General features: G+C 38.5%; 1 protein-coding gene across 2 annotated transcripts in view; it reads right to left on the reverse strand.

Annotated features, from left to right (window-relative positions):
- LOC124621780 (A-kinase anchor protein 17A-like) overlaps positions 1–23798 on the reverse strand; it is a 125324-nt gene that overhangs the window by 50139 nt on the left and 51387 nt on the right. Inside the window, exons 2-3 of one of the 2 annotated variants that reach the window (XM_047147216.1) lie at positions 12123–12265; positions 2977–3160 (exon numbers count right to left, since the gene is read on the reverse strand). In XM_047147216.1, coding sequence (XP_047003172.1) covers positions 2977–3160; positions 12123–12265 — 327 coding nt within the window. Of the gene's footprint in view, positions 1–2976; positions 3161–12122; positions 12277–23798 lie in introns of both variants that reach the window. The other variant, XM_047147217.1, reaches the window with a different exon arrangement.

Below are 23798 nucleotides of genomic sequence, written 5' to 3' on the forward strand. Positions count from 1 at the left end.
AGATTTGTGCATTTTTGCTGCGCACTACTCACTTTAAAACTATATATCTTGAAACACATTCATCCCATGTTAATGAAATTTTAATATGTTGTAGACACATACATTGATGGTGTAAGTCCCAGGTTACAGGAATTACTAATAAAAAAGTTCTCATCATTTTTCTAAACCAACTGTTTTTCAGCCCATAATAAAAACATAACTGATAGTGTTGGTTAGTTTCAAAGCTCTATTTCGTGGTTATCAGAAACTATAACCACTGTGACCATACAGCATATACTGTTTTTAGGAATAACATTACTGAACAGTGGTTCTGTGTGCGCCGGAACATGCGGGAAGCCTGCAGTAGCCGTAGCCTACAGCGTCCACACGTCTGAGTCTGCTGCCCGCCGGCCAGGCGCACACTGTGTTTCCTCCCGTCAGCAGGTAGGGAGCCAGGACATGCGGCTCCTGTAGCCGCAAAAGGGTTAAAAACTGGCAGACATCCAATTTTAAATATACAAAATTTGGAACTGAGTCTGTCACATTACATACACCCTTCTGTCAGCTTCGTGTAAGGTAGCCTTGAAACATACTGCTGTATGATCATTAATTATTTTAAATGTTTTCTGTGATACCATTTACCTAAAATCAGGTAAGTTGTTTAGTATGGCTGGTTGTGCATCATGGTCAGAAAAGACATACACTACTGAATAAACAGTTGCAACTGATTAGGTGTTCACATAAAAATGTGTTATCTGTTGGTGAAGAGCTTTCCTGTGTACTTCTGGTGGGAAACCAACAACATAATTTAGGGTACAAGCATTGAGTAAATTTACCAAATCATATTTTTTACCTGAACCTTTCAGAAAATTAACACTAAAATCTACACCGACTATCATTTACTTTCTTTTGTCTGCTATATTGCTTGGATAATCCCTCTTTCAATTCCATGTTTCGCACTACATTAAAGGTTGAATAAAATAACTTTGTGACTGACAAATTGCAGCAGCTGGAAAGGGGTGACAGGGGAGGGGGAGGAATAATGACAATTACAGAGCTGCCAATGAGCAGCTAGCAATGATTGAAGATGCTCTGCACACAGTAAAAAATGTGGTGCTCAAGAAAGGACCTTAAGCAGCAGGCAGCTGGCACCTGCCACCTCACCGCCTACAATGGTTATCACGAAAGATGAGACATTGAGTTGTAGACAGGCACAACAAAAAGACTGCCTCAGCAGCCAGAAACAGTGCTAATGGATATGTGAGCTGTACTTGTGTGAACGTATGTGTGCTTTCTACTTTAGAAGAAGGCATTGTGGCCAAAAGCTCAGATGTATAGCAGTCTTGTTGTGCCTGTCTGCAATTAAACATCTCCTCTATATGATCAGTAGCAATCTATCCCTCCACAGTATTGCTTATTCCACCCTGGATTTTCCAGTTATCACAAAGGTATTTTAATCAGAATATAATGAAATCTAATAGAAACTGTAGCACTGATGCATATGTTCCTTAGTATACTAACATAGCTTGAGTCGGTTCGGTTCGGTTGTTTGGGGAAGGAGACCAGACAGCGAGGTCATCGGTCTTATCGGATTAGGGAAGGATGTGGAAGGAAGTCAGGCGTGCCCTTTCAAAGGAACCATCCCGGTATTTGCCTGGAGCGATTTGGGGAAATCACGGAAAACCTAAATCAGGATGGCCGGACGCAGGATTCAACCGTCATCCTCCCAAATGCGAGTCCAGTGTCTAACCATTGCGCCACCTCGCTCGGTTAGCTTGAATCATTTCCTTCTTTTTAAAGGGGTGTTGCCAGAGATTTTATAGAATCTGCACCATAGACAAAGCAATAATTTGTAATTGCTGCTGAATCTTAAAATTCTGTTTGTCATTTACAAATAGTCTACTGTGCTGAATCCTATTTGTCCTTTGCCTGATTGAACTCCAATGTTATTTCTCTGTGGTTGGTGAGCTAATTTTGGTCTACAATACGAAGAGGAGACTGATGAGCCTGTACTTTTTTGTCTCCTTTATTGTACAACAGAACAATGAAAGCTCTGTTGTCTTCCACCACAGACCTTCCGTAAACTAATTTTAAGTTCCTTTTATAATGCTTTTCTTCCAGATTTAAACATTTTTATTGCAACTCCATCATCTTCAGTTGCCTTTCCTTCCTTCATAGAAAGGATGACTTAATACATCTCATACAGTACTACCTTCATATTGTCTGTGCTTACTTTATTCAGAATCTGTGTTTCTGATTCTCCTCTCAAATTGTATGAACTTTTAAAGAAATTTTTCCCTCTGCCATCTTAACTGATGATTTACAATGCCTGCCTATGCACATTTTCACATTCTGATAAGGAGGAAAAAGGAAATTCGTGCATAACATCCTGTCATTAGTGTCAGAGATCAAGTTTAAATTGGGGGAAAACTGAAAATGCAGTCACCTGCTTTCTCTTCAAAGGAACTACCTTAGAATTTGTCCTAAATTATCTAGTACAAACCATGGAAAACATAAATCTGGATAGGCAGGCAGATATTTGAATTTCCGTCCTCCTGAATGTGAATCCTAAGGCTGATCAGGATGCCACCTTATTCCACTGAATTAGGCAGTAAATGATCTTTATTGACAGTTGCAGGAATCGATAAATGTCTGTGAAAATTCTTTACAAGGTCATGCAGGGATTTTAAGCAGAAGTGTGACAAAAAGCAAAGAATTGTTCTTCGATCAGGAAACTATCAACAGTGTTGGTTTCCCTATCTTATCTTTACACAGACCCGCTCCGTCTTTTGTAAGACTGAAGAACTCTTGGGTTTGAAAGCTATAGAACTGTTATCTTTTATATCATTTTGGTGCCATGTGGCATTTCCTATATGTGGTTTGATATAGTATTATTTTAGACTACTTTTTTCTGTAAAATAATCTTTTAAGACACCTTCACTACCTTCATTGTATTTACATGACTTTTTTAAAAAAGTATTAGCCAAATATTCATACCTTTATTCTTTCAAAAAGAGCACTCAAAAGCTGAAGACTTTCTACTTCTTGCTGCACTATTAAATGTTTTTGTTTCTCAGCTTCATCAATTTTTTGTTTCATGTCATCAGCTTTCACTTTCTGCAAGTCTGTTACTGCTCTCTCATATCTTCTTTCTTCGTCATGTTTCCAATTCTTCTTCTGTCTGGAGAAAGAAGTCAGGCGATTAAAGCATCAATAAGTCTATCAAAACTAGACATGATTGTCTTAATGGGAATTCCGTGATCGTTCATTAAATAAAAATATGGCGTTTCAGTCTTTGATTGCTATTCTTTATTTTCAGTGACGAGTTTCGGGCTAGCTGCCCATCTTCAGATCTGTTTGTCTAACAGATCAGAAGATGGGCAGCTGGCCCTAAACCGGTCACTTAAAATAAAGAATAGCGATCAAGGACTGAAACGCCATATTTTCATCAATAAGTCATTTAATAAAAAGATGTAGTATCTACTGTTTCAGTGTATGTAGTATCAACGGCAAATAACTCAAAGTAAATGGGCTCATAATTAAGAAAATAATGTGATTAAGAAATATTTTTTACATTAAGTCAATAACCAGCTGTAACTCAGAGTCTTGTTGATCACCCAGAAATTTTTACACTCCTGGGCACAAAATTTACTATTTTAGGAAACTTAGTCTCATCGTTACATTAATGTTTGATTAAATGATGTACATATATGATAAGACATTCATACATTTTCCACAAAGAATGTGTCCTTCTCTGTCTTGCATAATGAAATTCTGAAATCTATTTAAAATGTTTGTATTAATAACAGACAGGACTCCTCAGTGATTTTAAACTAAATTCAGTGTTCAATTTCATTAGATATATCATAATGATGTCAAATGAGTTGTATAAGAAGCATTTACCACTGAACTCTGATTACCATTTAGATTCTGAAGTAATCTAACTTAAAAGTATGAAGTGGATAACAATCAATCATTTGATAAAATATCTACTCACCAAGCAACAGCAGGAGAACACACAAACAAAAAGGTTTAACTTTCACAGGCTTTGAGAGAAAGTGGCTCCTTCTTCTGGCAGAAGAGTTGAAGGGGAAGGAAGAGGAGTGAAAGAAATGGATTGGAGAGATTTATCAGAGTTCAGTGGTAAATGCTTAGTGTAGAACTTATTCAACATTGTTGAATGAAACTGAACAGTGAATTTAGTTTAGAATCACTGGGGAATCCTGCCTCTTACTAATACATTATATTGCCATTAACTGATTATTTTCTTTGTCGTATCAATCATATGATATACAGTAAATATTCTACTTTCATTCTTAGTGCAGGACACATTTCCACACTCATCAAATTAGCAATAACAACATTAAGGAGGAGGAAACATAGAAAGTGTAGGCAAAAGAATGCTGATACTTTCATATTCCTGTGAGGTTGGTGAAACATCCAAATATGTGGATTCTTCCATATGCAAAATAGGGGTCCATTTTTGTAAGAATCATTGAGTCTGTTTTTGGTTTCTCTCTCTTTTTCTTTTCGTCTGTGGAGGATTTGAGTTCATGTGGCTTTTTGTTTACTTAATCTCTGGATTGGATGATGATTTGAAGGAGGGGGGGGGGGGGGGTGACTGTTCTGTGACCCACTGTCTGTGACTTTTTCATTTACTGGCTTGTGTGAGGCCATGTGTCTGCTTTGTGTAGGGAGGAAGGTGCCTAGGTACCTTGGATGGTGTCCTCACCTCCATTGGTGCCAGACACACTCAAAGTGCTTCTAGCTGCAGCAGTGTGGAGGCATCTGCTAGTGCTATAGATCCGGGGGCAGAAATAGTTAGTGGCCTCTCGGTTCCACAGTGTAGCAGAATGATAAGAGGTTAAATGATAAGAGGCACTGAAAATATCTCATTGTTGGAGGAACTTAAGGTTTAACATAACATCTGTAAAACATAACTTTAACTTTCTTAGGTAATGTATTCCTTTCAAAACCGAGGATAAAAGTATTTGTGTCTATTCTGTTGTTCTTCAGATCTTTCTGGATTCGGTGAATGAAACGGATTCCTTTGTCTTGCTAGGATGACTCACAATTCATCAGCAGTCTGAATTATCAGATCTTGGTGGAATATAAAACTCTGAGTCATACTGAGATTTTTATGTGGACTGACAGCAACGGGAATGTCACCCACTTTGCCACATATCAGGATTGTTTGTGTTTGTGTAGCCACAGATGTTTTCACACAAGCAGAGATCCATTCTCATTTTTTTCCAATGTAACTACCTCACAAAACGTATCCTCAATATGTTCAACATTGTATAATGATTTTTTTACTGCAAAGAACTCCCCATCAGTCCAAGAGCATATTAAATATTGAAGGAATTTCTAAGGTCCATTTTTCTGTGCTTGTCACTTCATCCCTTGGAGAGGCTAGAGATGGAAACTCACTAAAGGTTTTCTCTCTGTTGATTGTTATGGGTTAATTGATTTGTTTCATCTGCAAAACATCTACCCTGATACCACCTATTCTGACAAAGGGCTCCCCTCAGACATGTCACCCAGTTGCAGCAAAGGCAGGACTGTCATTGCGGAAGTTCTGGCACCCTGAGAAGATGAGTAACTACTCCTTGGCAAACATGGAGAGGTAACAGCTCTACTATCAAAAGTACTATTCCTGTGTTTTCAGGGGGCTCTAACAAGAGTGAACATGATAACCTAACCATGATAGACTGGCTACAGCATTGGCTTATAAGTGCAATTTTGTGCTTACTTAGTTATTGGCATAGAGGACCTTCTGCATCATAGGTAAGCTAGAGCTATCTAAGGTATCCTTCCCCAACTGGTCCACACAGAAATACAGAAAAATGGAGGTCAAACCCAAAAACGAATCAAAACTTATTTCATCTGAAAAGTTTGATGAAAAGTAAAGAAGATAGATATAAATAAAAGGAAGAACAACCGAGGAAGGAGTCAGACCAACAGCTAGGACTGTGACCACTGGTTCAATCATATGAGAGATAAGGATAGTCTGAGATAGCTCACCAGACACATACTCACGAAACAGCTGCTAGCCCACTGAGAGGATCAAAACAATTGACACATGCATGTAGAACAATACATTGGGTACATGATTTGTGAGCTGGTATACCATGTCTGCCACATACACCCTTATCTTTACAAAGTATGGGGGGTTTGCCAACATCACTGACACTTCAACCAATGCATGGAATTGGGCATGTGTTGATAAACTTTCATGAGCATGAAGTCAGCTGCAATGTATTCTAGCAACTTTGGTACATGAACGGTAATGATCAAAAGCTGCTGTCTTTACTAGTTCTCCATTGCCATGGAACACTTTAAGTATGCAGGTTTGTCAGCTGATTATTGGACTGGAAAATGTTAACCACACAGAACATGCATCATTACTGTCAACATGACATTGAAAAGCTGGTGTTAGATGCAGTGCACAGATAGTCCTGCAAAGGTATGTTGATGCTGGCTGTAGCTCCTGTGGGACACTGCTTGGACCTCATTTTCATAATTTTATGGAGATCACATACATTTGAAATGATCATTTATTCAACTAGTGGGAAACACCTGTTCACTGGACACGAAATGGCCAAAGACTTTTTGGAAAAAAATTTTGATGGTTTTCAGTTAGTGAATACAAACAGACAGGTTTGGTAAGTCAAGGATGAAGACATGGAAAAAGAGGAAGAAAAATTGATAATGTCCTAGGTCGCTTGCAGAGAAATTTCTTGCACTGGGTATGTAGATATGAGAGATAAAGTGTGGACTGTATGACTAGAATTCTGAAGCAAAATTTCCTTATCTCCCATAAATGAATTAGCTGCTTAGGGCCAGTGTGCAGTGGGATTTGAAAACCAGCACTTTTTGGAGACTCATGTGTGAGCATCCAGGGCTCCACATAGTGATGTGGTAAAACTCAATAAGGGTCTGTATGCAGTCAAACATATATTGGTAACAACTATCATGAGCAGTCATGGGAAGCTATGACAATGCACCAACTGATTTTTATTTCCAATGACATAGTGACATTTTCATTTTGATCATGGGAGACATGTTATGAATTTAATGTAATCAAACAATGGAAAATACACACACACACACACACACACACACACACACACACACGACTGCAGTCTCAGGCAACTGAAACTACACTACGAGCAGCAGCACCAGTGCATGGGGAGTGGCGTCCGGGAGAGGGGGGGCAGGGGTAAGGAGGAGGCTGGGGTGGGGTGGGTTGGGGAGGGGGAGGGATGTATGGTGGAGGTGGAGGTGGCGGACAGTGAAGTGCTGCAGGTTAGACGGAGGACGGGGGAGAGGTGGGGAGGGGGAGTAGTGGAAAAGGAGAGAAATGAAAAGACTGGGTATGATGGTGGAATGATGGTTGTGTAGTGCTGGAATGGGAACACAGAAGGGGCTGGGTGGATGAGGACAGTGACTACTGAAGGTTGAGGCCATTTAATGAAACATCAATGTTAACATACTATGTGCTTAAGTGTGATCAAATTACGGAGAACAACATTTCATTTACAGTGACACATATACATGAACACCTAATAAATGCCTTGTAAACACTGACTTGTCATTTTCTGCTTCTGTTGCATCTTAATGTTTCTGTTATTGGTTTATACACTGCAGGATTCAGGTCATAAGTAAATATAAGTTAATGGAAAATGAAACTATCAGCTTCCCAGCTAACATAGCCATCTGACAACACTACAGATAAATTTGCCACTACAGATCGGTCTGTCACCACAACCTAGATTAAACATTCACATTTGTTGGCTTTGCAACGCTCAAACAAATTGATACATTCCAACCTCTGGCTACGCTACAGATTAGTCTGTCATCACAACATAGATTCCACCTTTGACACAAAATAATTAATAATATTTCAATGTACTCACCGCAAAGGTGCCATATATATCAATTAAAAACTTGAAATGAAGAAAGGGACATCCAACAATGTAACTCATTTCATTTCATTGCCCGAACCAAGATTTCAGATGGAATCATTAAAACATAAAGGATGAAAAGTGTTATGTCTAAAAGAGAATGAGAAGGAAGGGCCATCCACAAAATACAATAAATCTTTATGTTAGTAGCATGAAAATACGTCTAGTTCTCTAAGTCATTTTCTTGTTGTTTGCCATTGGCTGTCACATTCTATCGTCCCATTGGCTAGCTCAACCTGACACAGACATTCTTGGCCCACAGCTGCTCTCTATCATGAACAAGAGAAAGCACTTGGACAGTCCTTCCAAAAATTTAGTGTGGCACTGTTCATCAAGCTGAAAGAAGTACCCATTTCTGATACCAGTACCATACCGAACAAGCTTAGCTCACAGATTCTCTGCAATAAGGCTACGAGTTGCTGACTTCTATGGCTGAAGTGAGGGGACTCTTACCAACCAGTCTATCAATACAACACAAAGTTGCTTTCAGGCAAGTGCCCTTTCTGAAGAGCATCTCTATTCACATCTTCTCTTACATACGTCATATGATTAACAATAATTTCCAAGAAAGAGATTCCATGTGTGCCTCCTAAGGTTGTTACCATAAGCTTTTAGGACAGGCGTTAAGAGAAGTGGTGTGTGGGTTAAGGCACTGAACTTTCACTTGAGGTTCTATCTCCAGCAATCCCCCTTATTACAATTTTCATTTTCCGAAGTTGCAAACAGACCATGGCTAATTTTTTAAGAGAGTGTCAGAAGCAGGGATTGAATTTCCACGAAGAACATATCTCAGAATCGCTAGTGATTAAAAGAGAGCAGTGTAGTCAGTACTTTCAGAATAAGACAAGAGAAGTGATGGAGAGCAAACTAGCCACATAATGATGTACTAACTGTATGTCTAAACATATAACTATCATGTTACTCTGCTAAAGTGTCAGTCACAATGAATGGACACTGAAGTGTATGCAGGACTTGACCTCTGCTACTCCTGCCTGGCACAACTTTTATGCCCTGTGGATTGTTGCTCCTCACACCTGCAAGTGCTCCTCCTTCAGAGACAAACAGCTGTGTCTCACCAGTACTTCCTGTGTTTGTATTTGGTGCTTATTATTTACAGGCTCAACACTAACAAGCACCACCAGGGAATGCTACCACTGTACACAGGCAGCGAGCACAGAAACAACGTTGGCACTGCTATTACAGACTATATTACATCCTTGGATCATGGGCTATCTTACATTCTCAAAAGCTTACAGATATTCCTCTGTTGTGGTGTACTTAAGCCATGGTAAACACCCCAGTGGCAGGTGCAGATGCAGTTACAACTTTGCTCCAGGCCACTCGTGCTGCTTGCCTACAGCACCCCGTATGTTGGAGCACAGCTGACTCCGCACCATGCTGAGTCACTCCGCTATACCACCCAGAAGCCATCAGCACTCTCCCTGGGACCCAGTCCCGTGGTGTAGTTGTGCAGCAGTGATTACATCACGAACCACATCACTACCCAGATCACGACTATCCTTGGTGTTGTTATGTTCATATTAATCAAGGCTGAGCAATTCTGTTATTATATTAGGTTAGATTCAGTTTTCATTCCACAGACCCAAAAAATGAGATGATTGTCGTGGGTGTGGATCATGTCAGAAAGTATGACATAAAAACATAAAACATTTGAATACAATACCTACTACTCTGATCATTTGTCAGGAGATAGTCGAAAATAAGTTAATAGACACTGTTATCCACTATTAATAAATTTATCATACGCAAAATACCTAATCTTGACTGTTGTGACCAAGTGTTGTCAAAACTGAAATCTAACAGATATTTTTACTTAAGCTGACTTAACAGTCTCTATTAAGATATTCATCTATGGTGTAGAAGGAGTTGCCTATCAAAAAGTCTTTCAAACTCTGTTTAAACCGTGCTTTATCTTAAACCAAGTTTTTAATGGTTGTTGGCAGTTTATTAAAAAGGTGTGTTCCTGAATATTGGACCCCTTTTTGGACCAAGGTAAGTGATTTTAGGCCTTTACGTAGATTCTTCTTATTACTAGTATTGGTACTGTGTACTGAGCTATTGGTTGGAAATAGATATGTATTAGTTGCAACAAATTTGTTTAAGGAATAAATATACTGAGAAGCAATGATTAGAATACAAAGTTCCTTGAACAGGTTTCTACAAGATGTTCTTTAATTTACACCACAAATGATTCTTATCACATGCTTTTGCACCCTAAAAACTTTTGCTCGGTTTGACGAGATGCCCCAGAATATGATCCCATATGCCATAATAGAATGAAAGTAAGAAAAGTATGCAAGTTTTTTTATATTTATATCTCCTACATCTGACATCATTCTCATGGCAAATATAGACTTGTTTAGGTGCTTAAGAAATTCTGTGGTATGCCCTTCCCAACTGAATTTATTATCGAGTTGTGATCCCAAGAATTTAACACTGTCAACCTCTTCGAACCGCATGTCGTCTTACATTATACTCATGCTGGAAGGAAATCTCTTACAGGTTCTGAACTGCATAAAGTGGGTCTTCTCAAAGTTTAATGACAAAGAATTAGCTTTAAACCACTTATTGATGTCAGTGAAAATTTCATTAGCAGCTATTTCTAAATCTGTACTTGACTTTCTACTTATTGCAATGTTTGTATTATCTGCAAACAAAACAAACTTAGCATCTGGCAATGTAATAGATGAGAGGTCATTAATATACACAAGAAAAAGCAACGGACCCAAAATGGAACTTTGAGGAACATCACACGTAATTAATTTCCAGTCAGATGAAGACTGACTGCTTACTGCACAGTTATTTTGCAACGACACCCTTTGTTTCCTGTTAGATAGATAAGACTCAAATCATTTCACAGCATTGCCGGTGACACCATAATACTCTAATTTACTTAGGAGAATGCTGTGGTTCACACAGTCAAAGGCTTTGGACAGCTCACAGAAAATGCCAGTAGCCTGTAATTTATTATCTAATGAATTAAGTACATTCTCACTGTAAATGTAAATACCTTTCTCTTTATCAGAACCCTTCAGAAATCCAAACTGTGACTTGGACAATATATCATTTGCAGTCAGATGCTTAAGGAGACACTTGAAGACAACCTTTTCAAATATTTTTGAGAAAGCTGGCAAAAGTGAAATTGGTCGATAGTTTGATAGTATCTCTTTATCCCCCTTCTTGTAAAGAGTCTTAACTTCGGCATATTTTAGCCAGTCTGGAAATGTTCCACTGATAAGAGATTGATTACACAAATAACTTAAGATAGAACTTAACTCGCATGAGCACTCTTTGATTAACTTTGTTGATATGTTTTCATACCCACTGGAATTCTTATAGATTTTAAGGATTTTATGATGGATGCTACTTCTTGGGGAGATGTGAGTGTAATTTCCATTTTACTGAAGTTATTTTTAAAGACTGGTCTCAGATACTCCATTGCACCTGGTAATCCCAAGCTGTCAGTAACAGAATGTGGAACTTTACTTTTTGGTGGTGAGATGGCAAAAAATATTAACTGTCAAACTAACTATGGAATCATCAGTCACTGCATGCAATGCAACCTACAGACAAAAAGTTACTAAAGGTCTCTACTAGATAAACACGAATCCCAGTTATTGCACATGTCGCATAACAATTCAGAACCTGGAGAATAGCATTGTTATAATCACCAGGATGGCTTCCTCTGACACTGGTTAACCAAAACATTATAGAAAGGAGCCTTCCATTTCTTTCCTAATATTCTACATTGCCTGTTCTCTAGACTTCACACTAACTCTCTAGCCTTCTGCCTCCACACTTAACTTTTCTAATCACAAGCTGTCAATTATTCAATTATGCTGACCCACTAAGCACATTCACTCCGCTTTGAAACAGTGTGTGTGGTCCCCATTACAGTACCACAATCCTCATACAGGCCCTGCTGGAAGGAGCACACAGTTATTTTCAGTTTTGTTCTTTCTGCATGATGTGTCATTATGGTCATCACATCAGGTGACTACAGCAGTTCTTATTATGTTCTACAATATTTCCTTGTCTCCCCAGCATTATCTCACTCAACCATTTAGCATCAATTTTCTTTTGAAAACTAGAAGTTTGAAAAGTAAAAAAGAAAGCAAGGGGATTAAAAATGAGTGAATAGAATTAAATTATTACCTCTCCAAGTTATTTGCTTGTTGTCTATGTTGTGAAAGTATCCTCTCTCTTTCAATAAGTCGCTCTGTAATCAGTCTCTCCCTCTCTGCACGTCTCCGCTGAATGGATTCATCAGACAGATGTTTAGTTCTGTCAAAGTCAACCTGTGAACAACCTAAAACCATTTACTGTTACATTTAGAAACAACGCATTTAGCCATGTATAATGTAAATACACAAAGTCACCTTCAGGGAGAGTAAATAACAAACTTGTTCACCAGTTTAGAAATTCAGATGTTAACAGTTTAAAATACAGACCATTATTGCATACTGTTGTTTATATTATTTCTGTGACTATTTTTGTGGAATTAACTTGATTAGATTAGAGACTAGATTAGATTTACTTTCATTCCAATTGATCCGTAGTGAGGAGGTCCTCCAGGATGTAGAACATGTCGGAAAAACAACAATACATGACACATATTTACAACTCAAACAAATAAGCTAATGTACCATTCCACAGGTCCCAAGTGGAATGATCATCATTTTTTAATGAACACTATATGAAAGAATCATTTCACAAATACTAATGCACTGAATTTAAAATAAAAAAAGTTTTTTTTTTATTTATTTATAAGGCAATAAACATGTAATACAACTACTATAATACTTATTTAGGCTTTTCTTAAACTGAATTTCGTTGGTTGTTCAGCTTTTTATGCCTGCTGGCAAGTTATTGAAAATGTGTGTTCCTGAATAATGCACACCTTTTCGTACAAGACTAAGTGACTTTAAATCCTTGTGAAGATTATTCTTATTTCTAGTATTGATTCCATTAATTGAGCTGTTAGTTTGAAAAAGTGATATATTTTTAATGACAAATTTCATTAAAGGATAAATATATTGGGAAGCAGTAGTTAGTATCCCTAGCTCCCTAAACAGGCTTCTGCAGGATGTTCTTGAGTTCACACCACATTAAACTCTTACTGCACGTTTTTGTGTCCAGAAAACTTTAGCTTGGCTTGATGAATTACCCCAAAAAATAATCCCATATGACATTATGGAATGAAAGTAAGCATAGTATCACAGCTTTTTCATTTTTATATCCCCTATGTCTGACACAATTCACATTGCAAATAGAGATTTGTTAGGACACTTCAGCAGTTCTGTGGTGTGCTTTTCCCGGTTGAATTTATTATGAAGCTGTAATCCCAAGAATTTAACACTGTCCACTTCTTCTATCTGCTTGTCATCATATGTTAGGCATATACTCGTGGGACACCCCTTACAAGTTCTGAATTACATGTAGTGTGTTTTTTCAAAGTTTAGTGACAAGGAATTGGCTAGGAACCAGCGATTAATGTCCACAAATATTTTATTAGCTGATCTTTCTAAGACTACACTTGATTTGCTATTTATTGCAATGTTTGTATCATCGGCAAGCAAAACGAACTTGGCATCTGGTAATGTTACTGATGAAAGGTCATAGATATACACAAGATAAAGTAAGAGCCCTAAAATGGAACCTTGTGGGACCCCACATGTAATTAGTTCTCAGTTGGATGATGCCTGATAGCTCGATACATGTATCTTTCCTAATAACAACCTTTGTTTCCTGCCAGATATATAAGATTTGAACCATTTTGCAGCATTTCCTGTTACACTATAATATTGTAATTTACTTAAAAGGGTATTGTAATTTACATATCACAAAATATACCAGTTGCCTGCAATTTTTTATCTAATGAATTAAGCACATTTTCACTGTAAGTGTAGATAGCCTTATCAATATCAGAACCCATTAGAAATCCGAACTGTGACTTCGTCAGTATGTTATTTGAGATAAGATGGTTATAAAGCCGATTGCACATTACTTTTTCTAAACTTTTTGAGAATTCTGGCAAAAGTGAAATTGGACAGAAATTTGATGCTATTTCTTTATCTCCCTTCTTAAACAGTGGCTTAACTTCAGCATATTTTAACCATTCAGGAAATATTCTGCTGATAAATGACTGGTTACACAGATAGCTTAATATGTTACTTAACTCAGAATCACATTCTTCAATTAGCTTTGTTGATATTTCATCATACCCACTAGATGTTTTTGATTTTAAAGATTTTATAATGGACATTATTTCTGCTGGGGTAGCGAGGGTCAAATTCATATTATGGAGGTTACTTGAAATGTCTGGTCTGAGGAATTCCATCTCAGCATCTACAGAGCCTGACAACTCCATCTTTTCAGTAACAGTTATGAAATGTTTGTTAAAAAGTTCTGCAACACTATACACATCTGTCGCCAATGTACCATTTACTCTTAATGCTAGTTGTCCCTCTTCATGTCTGGTTCTACTGGTCTCCTCCTTCACTATATCCCATATTGTCTTTATTTTGTTATCTGATATGACTATCTTTCCCTTGTAATATATTTGCTTTGATGTCCGTATTACAGTCTTTAATATTTTGCAGTATTTCTTGTAATGTGCTATAGCATCAACATTGGAACTGTTTCAGATTGACAGATACAGTTTTCTTTTTGTTTTACAAGATACTCCTATTCCTTGAATAATCCATGGCTTCTTTGTAGACTTTGCTCTAACCTTGGTAAGTTTTTGCCGAAAACAGTGTTCGAATAAGGTAAGCACTTTATTAGCAAAAGTGTTATATTTTTCATTCATGCCATGAGCACTGTAAACATCAGTCCAGTGAATGTCTCTGAGGAGTGTCCTAAAATAATCAATTTTTGGCTTGTTGATTACCCTCTTGAGCTCAGATTTAACAGATTTTATATCCTGTTCAGTGTTAACATTTAACAGAAGGAACTGCATATTCAGTGCACAGAAAAACTCACAAGTACAAAATACTCCCACATAATGGCTAAACTAATACACCTTCGGCAAATTCCTGGGCACTAATAAGAATAAAAACAATAAAAAACAACAACAGCTACAATTTTTTTAGTAAAAATATTAAGCAATGAAGACTGAAGCAAAGTAAAACAGGAAAACTGTAACAATGACAATTTAACCATGAAGACACAACCCCCAGAACAGAAATACGGTCTGTTTACAATACTATGAGCACGCACTGTCATGCCGGCAACCAGAGTGCCAAGCAAGTGTCAGGGCCACATGGAGCCACAGTGAGAAAAACCTCAAGGTGTAGTGCTAAAAGTTAACTAACTGATGGCTAAGGCTTCGATAAAATAATAAGTAATGTGGGTTGCAATTATCATTCAAAGATAAACACCATAACATCAAAAAGTGTTTGATGTTTAGAATGGACTTGTTCATTTATTACATTCAGAAATTTGAAGATATTTCAAACTGCTCCAATAAGTTCAGTTTTTAGCCTTTGTTGGCCGCACGAAGGATTTTAAGGTCTTCTGAATCTGGGGGCTGATGGCCAGAAGATTTCAGGTCTGGGCAAACGTGGAAAATTTTTTCACCTGTTAAGTTTAGTGACCATCTACTGACAAAAAAAGGTCAGGTGAAAAAGTTTTCCCTTCTATTACTTATTATTTTATTTAAGCCTTAGCCATCAGTTAGTTAAGTGTTAACACTTCACCTTGTGAGTCTTTTCTCACATTGCTTCTGGGGAGGCCTGACACTTGTTTGGCAGTCTGGTTGCCAGCATGACAGTGCGTGCTCACAGTATTGCAAACAAACCATATTTCTGTTCAGGGGGCTGTTTCTTCACGGGTAAATTATCAATGTTACAGTTTGCCAGTTTAACTTTTCTTCTGGCTTCAGTGCTTCATATTTTCACTAAAAAAAGTTTAAGCTTTTTTCTTTTTTTAGTGGGCAGGCATTTTCTGAAGGTGTATTACCCTAGCCATTATATGGGTGTATTTTGTACTCGTGAGTTTTTTCTGGTCACTGAATATGCCTATTTGCTTAAGTTAGTTACCCCTAGCATGCTTTAGTAGCATTCTTTTGACTGCTGTCATTACCTTTTTTCGTGCTGCTTCTAGGTGATGAAATAAAGCATCGACAGTGGCTATCAGGCTGTTACCGCCCAGTTCTATGGGACTCTTAATGATGTTTGATGCCTTGGTTACAGATAACATAAGTTTTGATCAGTAAGCTCAGTTATAGTGCAATCTTTTATGAGTTGAAATTTTATACCCTTCACCTTCCCCTGAAACACAAATGTGCTCCACAGTACAATCAGTGTATGTCTTCCTCTTGTTATTTTTAATTTATTCATTTATTATTGCCTTTAAGAGCCATTTATACTTACACCAGTTTGTAATTTCTTCAGATTGTCTGATGATGCCTATAACAGGCAAATCACATCATATGTGAGGATTAAATAAGCCTATCTTGTGCAACCAAGACTTTTTTCTGTTCTGAGGATCTATTATGGTTGCTGCACCAGTACTACGGTGGTAACCATGGAATTGAGCGTTTCTAAGTTAATAGCAGTAGGTAATTTAGCTGTTCCCGCACAAGACAACACTATGAAAGCAGTTCTCATATTTCAGTGTGTGTCATTTTTCACCAAACGATTATAAAGAGCAAGGAAAAAGAATGCTCAATCTTTTACAGCAACCAACTTGAAAATTAACAAACATAGTGAACTAATGTCAGTAAACTACTACAAGTCAAGTGCGGAATGGCACAGAACAGGCAAATCTGCAGCTGTCGAAGCCACAAACCGTATTCCTGCATAGAAGCTTATTTTTAAAGGAGTTCTTCTCGTTAATTATCTCCACATATGTCATACTGTGAATGCTGCATACTACTGCTAACTTTTGGACCAAACAAAATGTGTGTACTGTCAGAATAGGTGTGCGTTTCCAAACTGGGATGTGATTGTGTTTTACGATAACAGTTGACCCGATACAGCTGCCTGAACTCAATAAAAATTTCAGGACCTGTTGTGGACCAAACTAGAAGACCCTCCCTACAGTCCAGACTTATCGCCCAGTGATTTTCATTTGTCTAGACCTCTAAAGGAAGCAGTCAGAGGATACAGATTTGACAACATTGGCACTAGAAATATTCGTGTGCAACTGGGTGCTGTCACAGCCATGTCCGTTTTAGGACAACGAGATCAAGAAACAGCCTACCAACTGGGAAAAATGCATTTCACATTCAGGAGACTATACAGAAACATAAGTTCATGTGTACAAATTTTTCTCTTTACAAAAATAATTCTTTTTATATAGGATTCATTCTCGTATTTTTAATTTCATTACTTGTCCTACAGTATGGTGGCAGCTTGAAAAGTCACTCATAATTGTGAGTGTACCTGATAAAATAGGACCGCCTCACATCTCTGTCTTATTTTTCAATAAAATCTGAGTTAATTGCAATTACTGGCAATTATTGATATGCTGCTTTTCCACTGTCACCATTTCTTTAGTTTATATCATCGACTTCAGCAATGAAAAGCTTGCAGCAGATGAAGAAGATCCTCTCCCCAGTCTGGAGACAGGAGATTATGAGTTGAATGTGACTTTCTGGATGATAAGGAAACAGTGATAGGCAGTTCATTCGCCAGTTCTACCAACTGTCACTAGAGGAAAGATGACAGACAAGATACCATACATTCTCTGGTCACTACAGACTTGGCATCTGTGCCACAGTTTGATGAGATTTCGTAATTGTCAAATCCGCTAGGTGGTCCTGACAGCACGGTTTCCATAGTACCTATGGGAAGTTCACCCCAGTTCACTGCTGGCTGCACTTGGCTGAGCCACAGGTGGTGATAAAAGTGCTACTCTTTTTCTGCTAATCACACCCTGTAGGTGATGACCAAACTTTCTAAAATTATAGAGAAAATTCTTTACCTTTCATTACTTACTGCCACCTTCTATCCATGATGGAACAAGGTAACATTTACAGAGCAGAGCAAATGCCCTGCGAGGTGAGCTGTCTCATTCCCACAACCTTCACAGAAGCCAGTGCTTTTATAGAGGCCAGCAACACTATCTGCAGAAGGTCAATGGGTCACACTGAGGTGTGAATGTATACTCCGTCTCTCGACAGCTAATAGTGCGCATCTTTCCAAGGCTATGGCTGGCACTCATACGCTGCCCAGCCATGAATCGATGGCCTACACTGCCGATGCAAACACTGCCACCAAGACAACCTCTGGTGCCAACAACATCGGAGCCACCATACTGCAGCATGCTGATGGTGAGGAAATCTTCACGCAACCCTCACTGCCACTTGTAGTCACCAGTCATCAAAAGGAAAGTACCATTACACGGCTAGCTGTTGTCACTGACGTGATGCAGGCTATGTTGGGTTGCTAGCCCCAATTCCAGCACAGAATGCAGAAATAAATATGGAATGATGGGCATCTTTAGAAGCTGAGAGAACTGATTTACACAACTCATTAAGTATGGAATTTGGAAGCATGAAGTTTAATATTGATTTTGAATTAGCCACATAGTTTAATCAACAATTGTGAGCATTGGAAGCAGTTAAAAAGTTCTTTTCAGATGACCTTCAGGTACATCGTGATGAGTTTTTCAGGTTTCTAGATGCTCAGGCTCTAGACTTGCAAAAACAGGAAAGTCATCTGTTGCGACTGAAGCAATTGATAAGGATTCAATAGTTCAGAGCGGCGACTGCTGGATAACACTGGACACCTCTCAGGTCCCCAGGGAAGGAGTGAACATCCCTGTGGAAGTGATGACTGACAGCAACTTTCCACTGGAAGTACAAAAATTTTCCAGGAAAATAGTGAATTATGTTCTACTGGTATCAATGCATTTGTTTGGGTCCCTTTTGGGACAGACTGTTTTACTAAATTACTTAGTCTCATAAACCAAGTTACTTAGTCTCACAAACCCAGTAAATTGGTTTTCATGGATTTTTGTCTTAAAGAAAGTTCATTTTGTAAATATCTTATTTAATGTGTTAGAACTTGGTCCCACTTTTGTAATTAGTTAAAAATTTTGGTAAGTGTCCTATGTATCGAGGTATTCCTTGTCATCAGGAGCTCCAATATTAGGCAGTTCTGAAGCCCCTTACCGACATAGCGTTCAGGGCCAAAAAGAAAGCCAATGTGCATTCGATATATCTGCCAGGGATCCACATCCAAGATGTGGAGGAAATCCTGCTTGCAGCTATAAAGCGAACATGATGCAGTCATCTGCAAGTTGTGGATCACGTCGTCACCAACGACGCTTGTCGCTTGGTTTCTGATCCCATCTTCAGGTCATACAGGCCACAGGGATGTTCATTGCAGTTGACAAAAACATTGTCTCCATAAAGTTCAAATTTGAATGTGGCAGTTAAGTTATCTGGCTATATACAACAGGTATAGGTGTTTTTATCAACCACCGAATTCTACCGTGTCAGTTTTAAAGTCATTCAAACAAAGTCTACTGTTAGGATCACAGATACGCCAAGATTGTGCAACATTGGTTGGAAGTGACATTAACCTACCGAATATAGACTGAGACATCTATGGATTCATTGCAAGGGATACAAAAGACAGTCTTGCGAAGTACTTTTGGACACTTTTCTGAAAACTATCTTGAATGAATGAATTGAAAAGGTTATAGGGACTGAACTACAACATCATCGGCATCTCAATCCTTTGTGTGTCAAGCTGGAAATAGTCCCAGAGAAGGAGGACACAAAAGACAAATCCCAATGAACCAGACTATCCGATAATCAAGAAAACCTAGAGATAGTAGGAAGTAGAAGTGAGAGAGGGGTGAAAGGTTGAAGGTGGGAGAGTTGTCCTGTCTAGAAAGCAGCTGGAGCCCCCACACTGTTGTGGCAGTAGAAAATAGCAAAAGGAAATCAGGAGTATCAAATTTCACACTTAAGAAATTATTCATTGTTTGACCATTACACAGACTCCCGTATGGAGAATATAGCAATAGGCATCTGTGACGTAGAGAAGCAACTAGAGAGTTGAAAACTCCCAATTCAGTTTTACAAAGAGGATTCTGTGGCATTAGCCCCTTACTTAGCTCACATTAATGCAAATGTCTCGCACAGTGCAAAGTCCCAAGTTACTGGAAAAAAGGGCATGTGAATCCTGCATATAAAATGGGTAAAACAATGGACCTGCAAAGTTAAGACCAATATCCTTAAATAAACACCTGTTTACTGCAGAATTCTTCAATATATTATCACTTTGAATATTATAAATTTCCTTGAGACCAAAAAGCTTGTGTCCACAAATCAGCATGATTTTAGAAACCATCACTTGTGCAAAATTCAGCTTACCCTTTTCTCAGATATCCCGAAAACTATGAATGAAGGGAAACAGGCAGATTCCATATTCCTATATTTCCAAAAAACATTTGAGACGGCAATCCACTGCCGACTGTTAACAAAGCTACAAGCATTAAGGAACATGTTCCCAGTCATGTGGGTGACTCAAAGACTTCTAAGTAACAGAACCCAGTAGGGCGTCCTCATTTGCAAGTGTTCATCAAAGACAAGGGTATTGTCAGGAGTGCCCCAGTGAAGTGTGACAGGGCCCACAGTTATTTTCTGTTTATTAGGTTGGTACAGAAGTTTGAAGTGTTTTTGTTTTGCAAGTTGGTATTCCGGTTGCTATGGGTTTATTTATCAATTTTTATTTTTTATTTTTTAGTTCCCTGTTGCTATTTGAGTTTATGATTGTCATTTTGTCATTTGGAGATGGTGACTGGAGCTGTGGACGCTAGAAAATTGAGTGCCAATAGGAGAAATCGGAACATTTCCGACATATTTTTCTGTTTGAGTTCAACAGAGGGGTGACAGAAATGCTGGTAGCCAGAAACATTTACACCATGTATAGAAATAATGTCATTGGATTGAGCACAGCAAGACACTGGTTTCTTGTTTTGAGGAGAATTGTTTTGACATTGTGACTCTCCATGTTACTGGAAAAAAGGGCAGGTGAATCCTGCATATAAAATGGGTAAAACAATGGACCTGCAAAGTTAAGATTGATGACGTTTTTTAAACACATTAATCCACAATGATCCAAATTAGTATACTTGAGAACTGGCAAATGTGGTTAACTGTGATTACTCCATCATCATGTAACATTTGCATTCAATGAGGAATGTTCAAAAATAAGATGGATGAGTGCAGCATGCTCCAAGTCAAAATGACAAAAATGTGTGGGTGGCCACATGTGCGTCTCTGCTTTCTCATCACCAAATGATCTGTCAACAACACCGACCTTCCCTATACTCTATCAGTACTGGTGATGAGAAATTGTGTCTTTATGGTAACATAAGGAAAAAGAAAGAATGACTGAGCCCAAACACAGCAGCGACTCCCCATACAAAGACCTGTGCACGTCCACAGAAGATAATGTTATGCATCTGGTGGAACAGTGATGTGCTACAAACTGCTTCCCCAAGCTGTAACCATCACTGCTGACAGTTATTGTTAACAACTGAGATGTCTTGCATATATAATCGAGCAATGACCAGGAAGACTGCATCAAGTGATGCTACTCTGTGATATGCCTGCCTCTGTTCTGTTAGACTGACAAAAAACACTATACAGGAGTTCGGTTGGGAAGCGATTTCACAGCCACTTTATTCACCTGATCTTGTGCTCTCTGATTTTCACCTTTTCTGTTCTCTATTGAGCAGTCTTCAAAGAACTTCCTTTCTGGATGAAAATGTGCTCCGAACATGGCTTGACAAGTTATTTGCCTCAAAACCACATGATTTCTACAGTCGTGGAATTGAAAAGTCCTCAACGTTAGCAAACTGTTGTAAATAGTGAAGGAAAACATATTATTTATGACTAAAGCCTCTGTTATGGGAATCTTTTGGGTTTATTACACTTATGGAAAAATGCTATGAACTTGAGCACCAACCCAATACATTAATGATCTGGCGGACAGGTTGAGCGGTAGTTTGCGGCTGGTTGATGACGACGCTGTGGTGTATGGGAAGGTATCATTGTTGAGTGACTATAGGATGATACAAGATCACTTAGACAAAATTTCTAGATGATGTGACAAATGGCAGCTAGCTCTAAATGTAGAAAAATGCAGGTTAAGGCAGATGAGTAAAAGAAAGAAACCATAATGTTCGAATACAGCATTAGTAATGTGCTGCTTACACATGCCATATTGTCTAAATATCTGGCCTAATGTTGAAAGCAATACAAAATGGAATGAGCATGTAGGAGGGAAGGTGGTTGGTCAACTTGGGTTTATTGGAAGAATTTTGGGAAAGTGTGGTTCATCTGTAAAGGTGACCCCGTATAGGACACTAGTGTGAGCATTCTTGAATACTGTTTGAGTCATTGGAATCTGCATGGGTACTGATGACCTCAGATGTTAGGTCCGATAGTGATTAGAGCCATTTGAATCTGCACCAGGTCGGATTAAAGGAAGACGTTGAAGCATTTCAGAGATGGTCTGCTAGATTTGTTACCAGTAGGTTAGAACAACATTCAAGTATTACTGGATGCTTTGGGATCTCAAATAGGAATCCCTGGAGGGAAGGCAACATTTCTTTCAAGGAACACTATTAAGAAACTACAGAGAATTGGCATTTGGAACTAACTGCAGAATGATTATGCTTCCACCAATGTACATTTTGCATAAGGACCACGATGACAATGTAAGATAAATTAGGGCTTGTAGGGAGGTATATAGACAGTCTTTTTCCCTTGCTCTATTTGCAAGTGGAACAGTATATGATATGACTAACAGTGGCACACAGTACCCTTTGCCACGTAGGGTACGTTAACTTGTGGAGTATTTATGTAGATGTAGAACAGAACATAAATTATTGATTGCGTAAATATTTTTTATCTTTAATGATATGAATATAATAGAGGGAAACATTCCACGTGGGAAAAATATATCTAAAAACAAAGATGATGTGACTTACCAAACGAAAGCGCTGGCACGTCGATAGACACACAAACAAACACAAATATACACACAAAATTCTAGCTTTCGCAACCAACGGTTGCTTCGCCAGGAAAGAGGGAAGGAGAGGGAAAGACGAAAGGATGTGGGATTTAAAGGAGAGGGTAAGGATTCATTCCCATCCCGGGAGCGGAAAGACTTACCTTAGGGGGAAAAAAGGATGGGTATACACTCGCACACACACACATATCTATCCACACATATACAGACACAAGCAAAGCCTTTTAATATGTCTGCTTGTGTCTATATGTGTGGATGGATATGTGTGTGTGTGCGCACGAGTGTATACCCGTCCTTTTTTCCCCCTAAGGTGAGTCTTTCCGCTCCCGGGATGGGAATGACTCCTTACCCTCTCCTTTAAAACCCACATCCTTTCGTCTTTCCCTCTCCTTCCCTCTTTCCTGACGAAGCAACCGTTGGTTGCGAAAGCTAGAATTTTGTGTGTATATTTGTGTTTGTTTGTGTGTCTATCGACGTGCCAGCGCTTTCGTTTGGTAAGTCACATCATCTTTGTTTTTAGATATATTTTTTATCTTTGTTAGTTTTGTATCATTTGTGTCTATATTTTTGTGTTTGTGTGTGATGGTTTGAGAGGGATGCTGTTTCTTTCGAGACAGCTCTTTACACAATTGGGTCTCAGAGGTAGAAACTGTAATATGAAGGCTAGTAGTGAAGTTGCCACCATTTCGATACACCTGCACTATCTTCCAGTACCTTGGTAGCAGTCTCGCGTGAAAGCAGTCTCATTTGATATGCGTGTTTCACAACAGGATGTTTGCAGCAACTGTGTTGGTTGCCAAGGTGCAATCACAATGTTTGCACCGTGAGG

Source organism: Schistocerca americana, chromosome 7 (genome assembly GCF_021461395.2).
Source record: "Schistocerca americana isolate TAMUIC-IGC-003095 chromosome 7, iqSchAmer2.1, whole genome shotgun sequence".
Taxonomy (NCBI): Eukaryota; Metazoa; Arthropoda; class Insecta; order Orthoptera; family Acrididae; genus Schistocerca; species Schistocerca americana.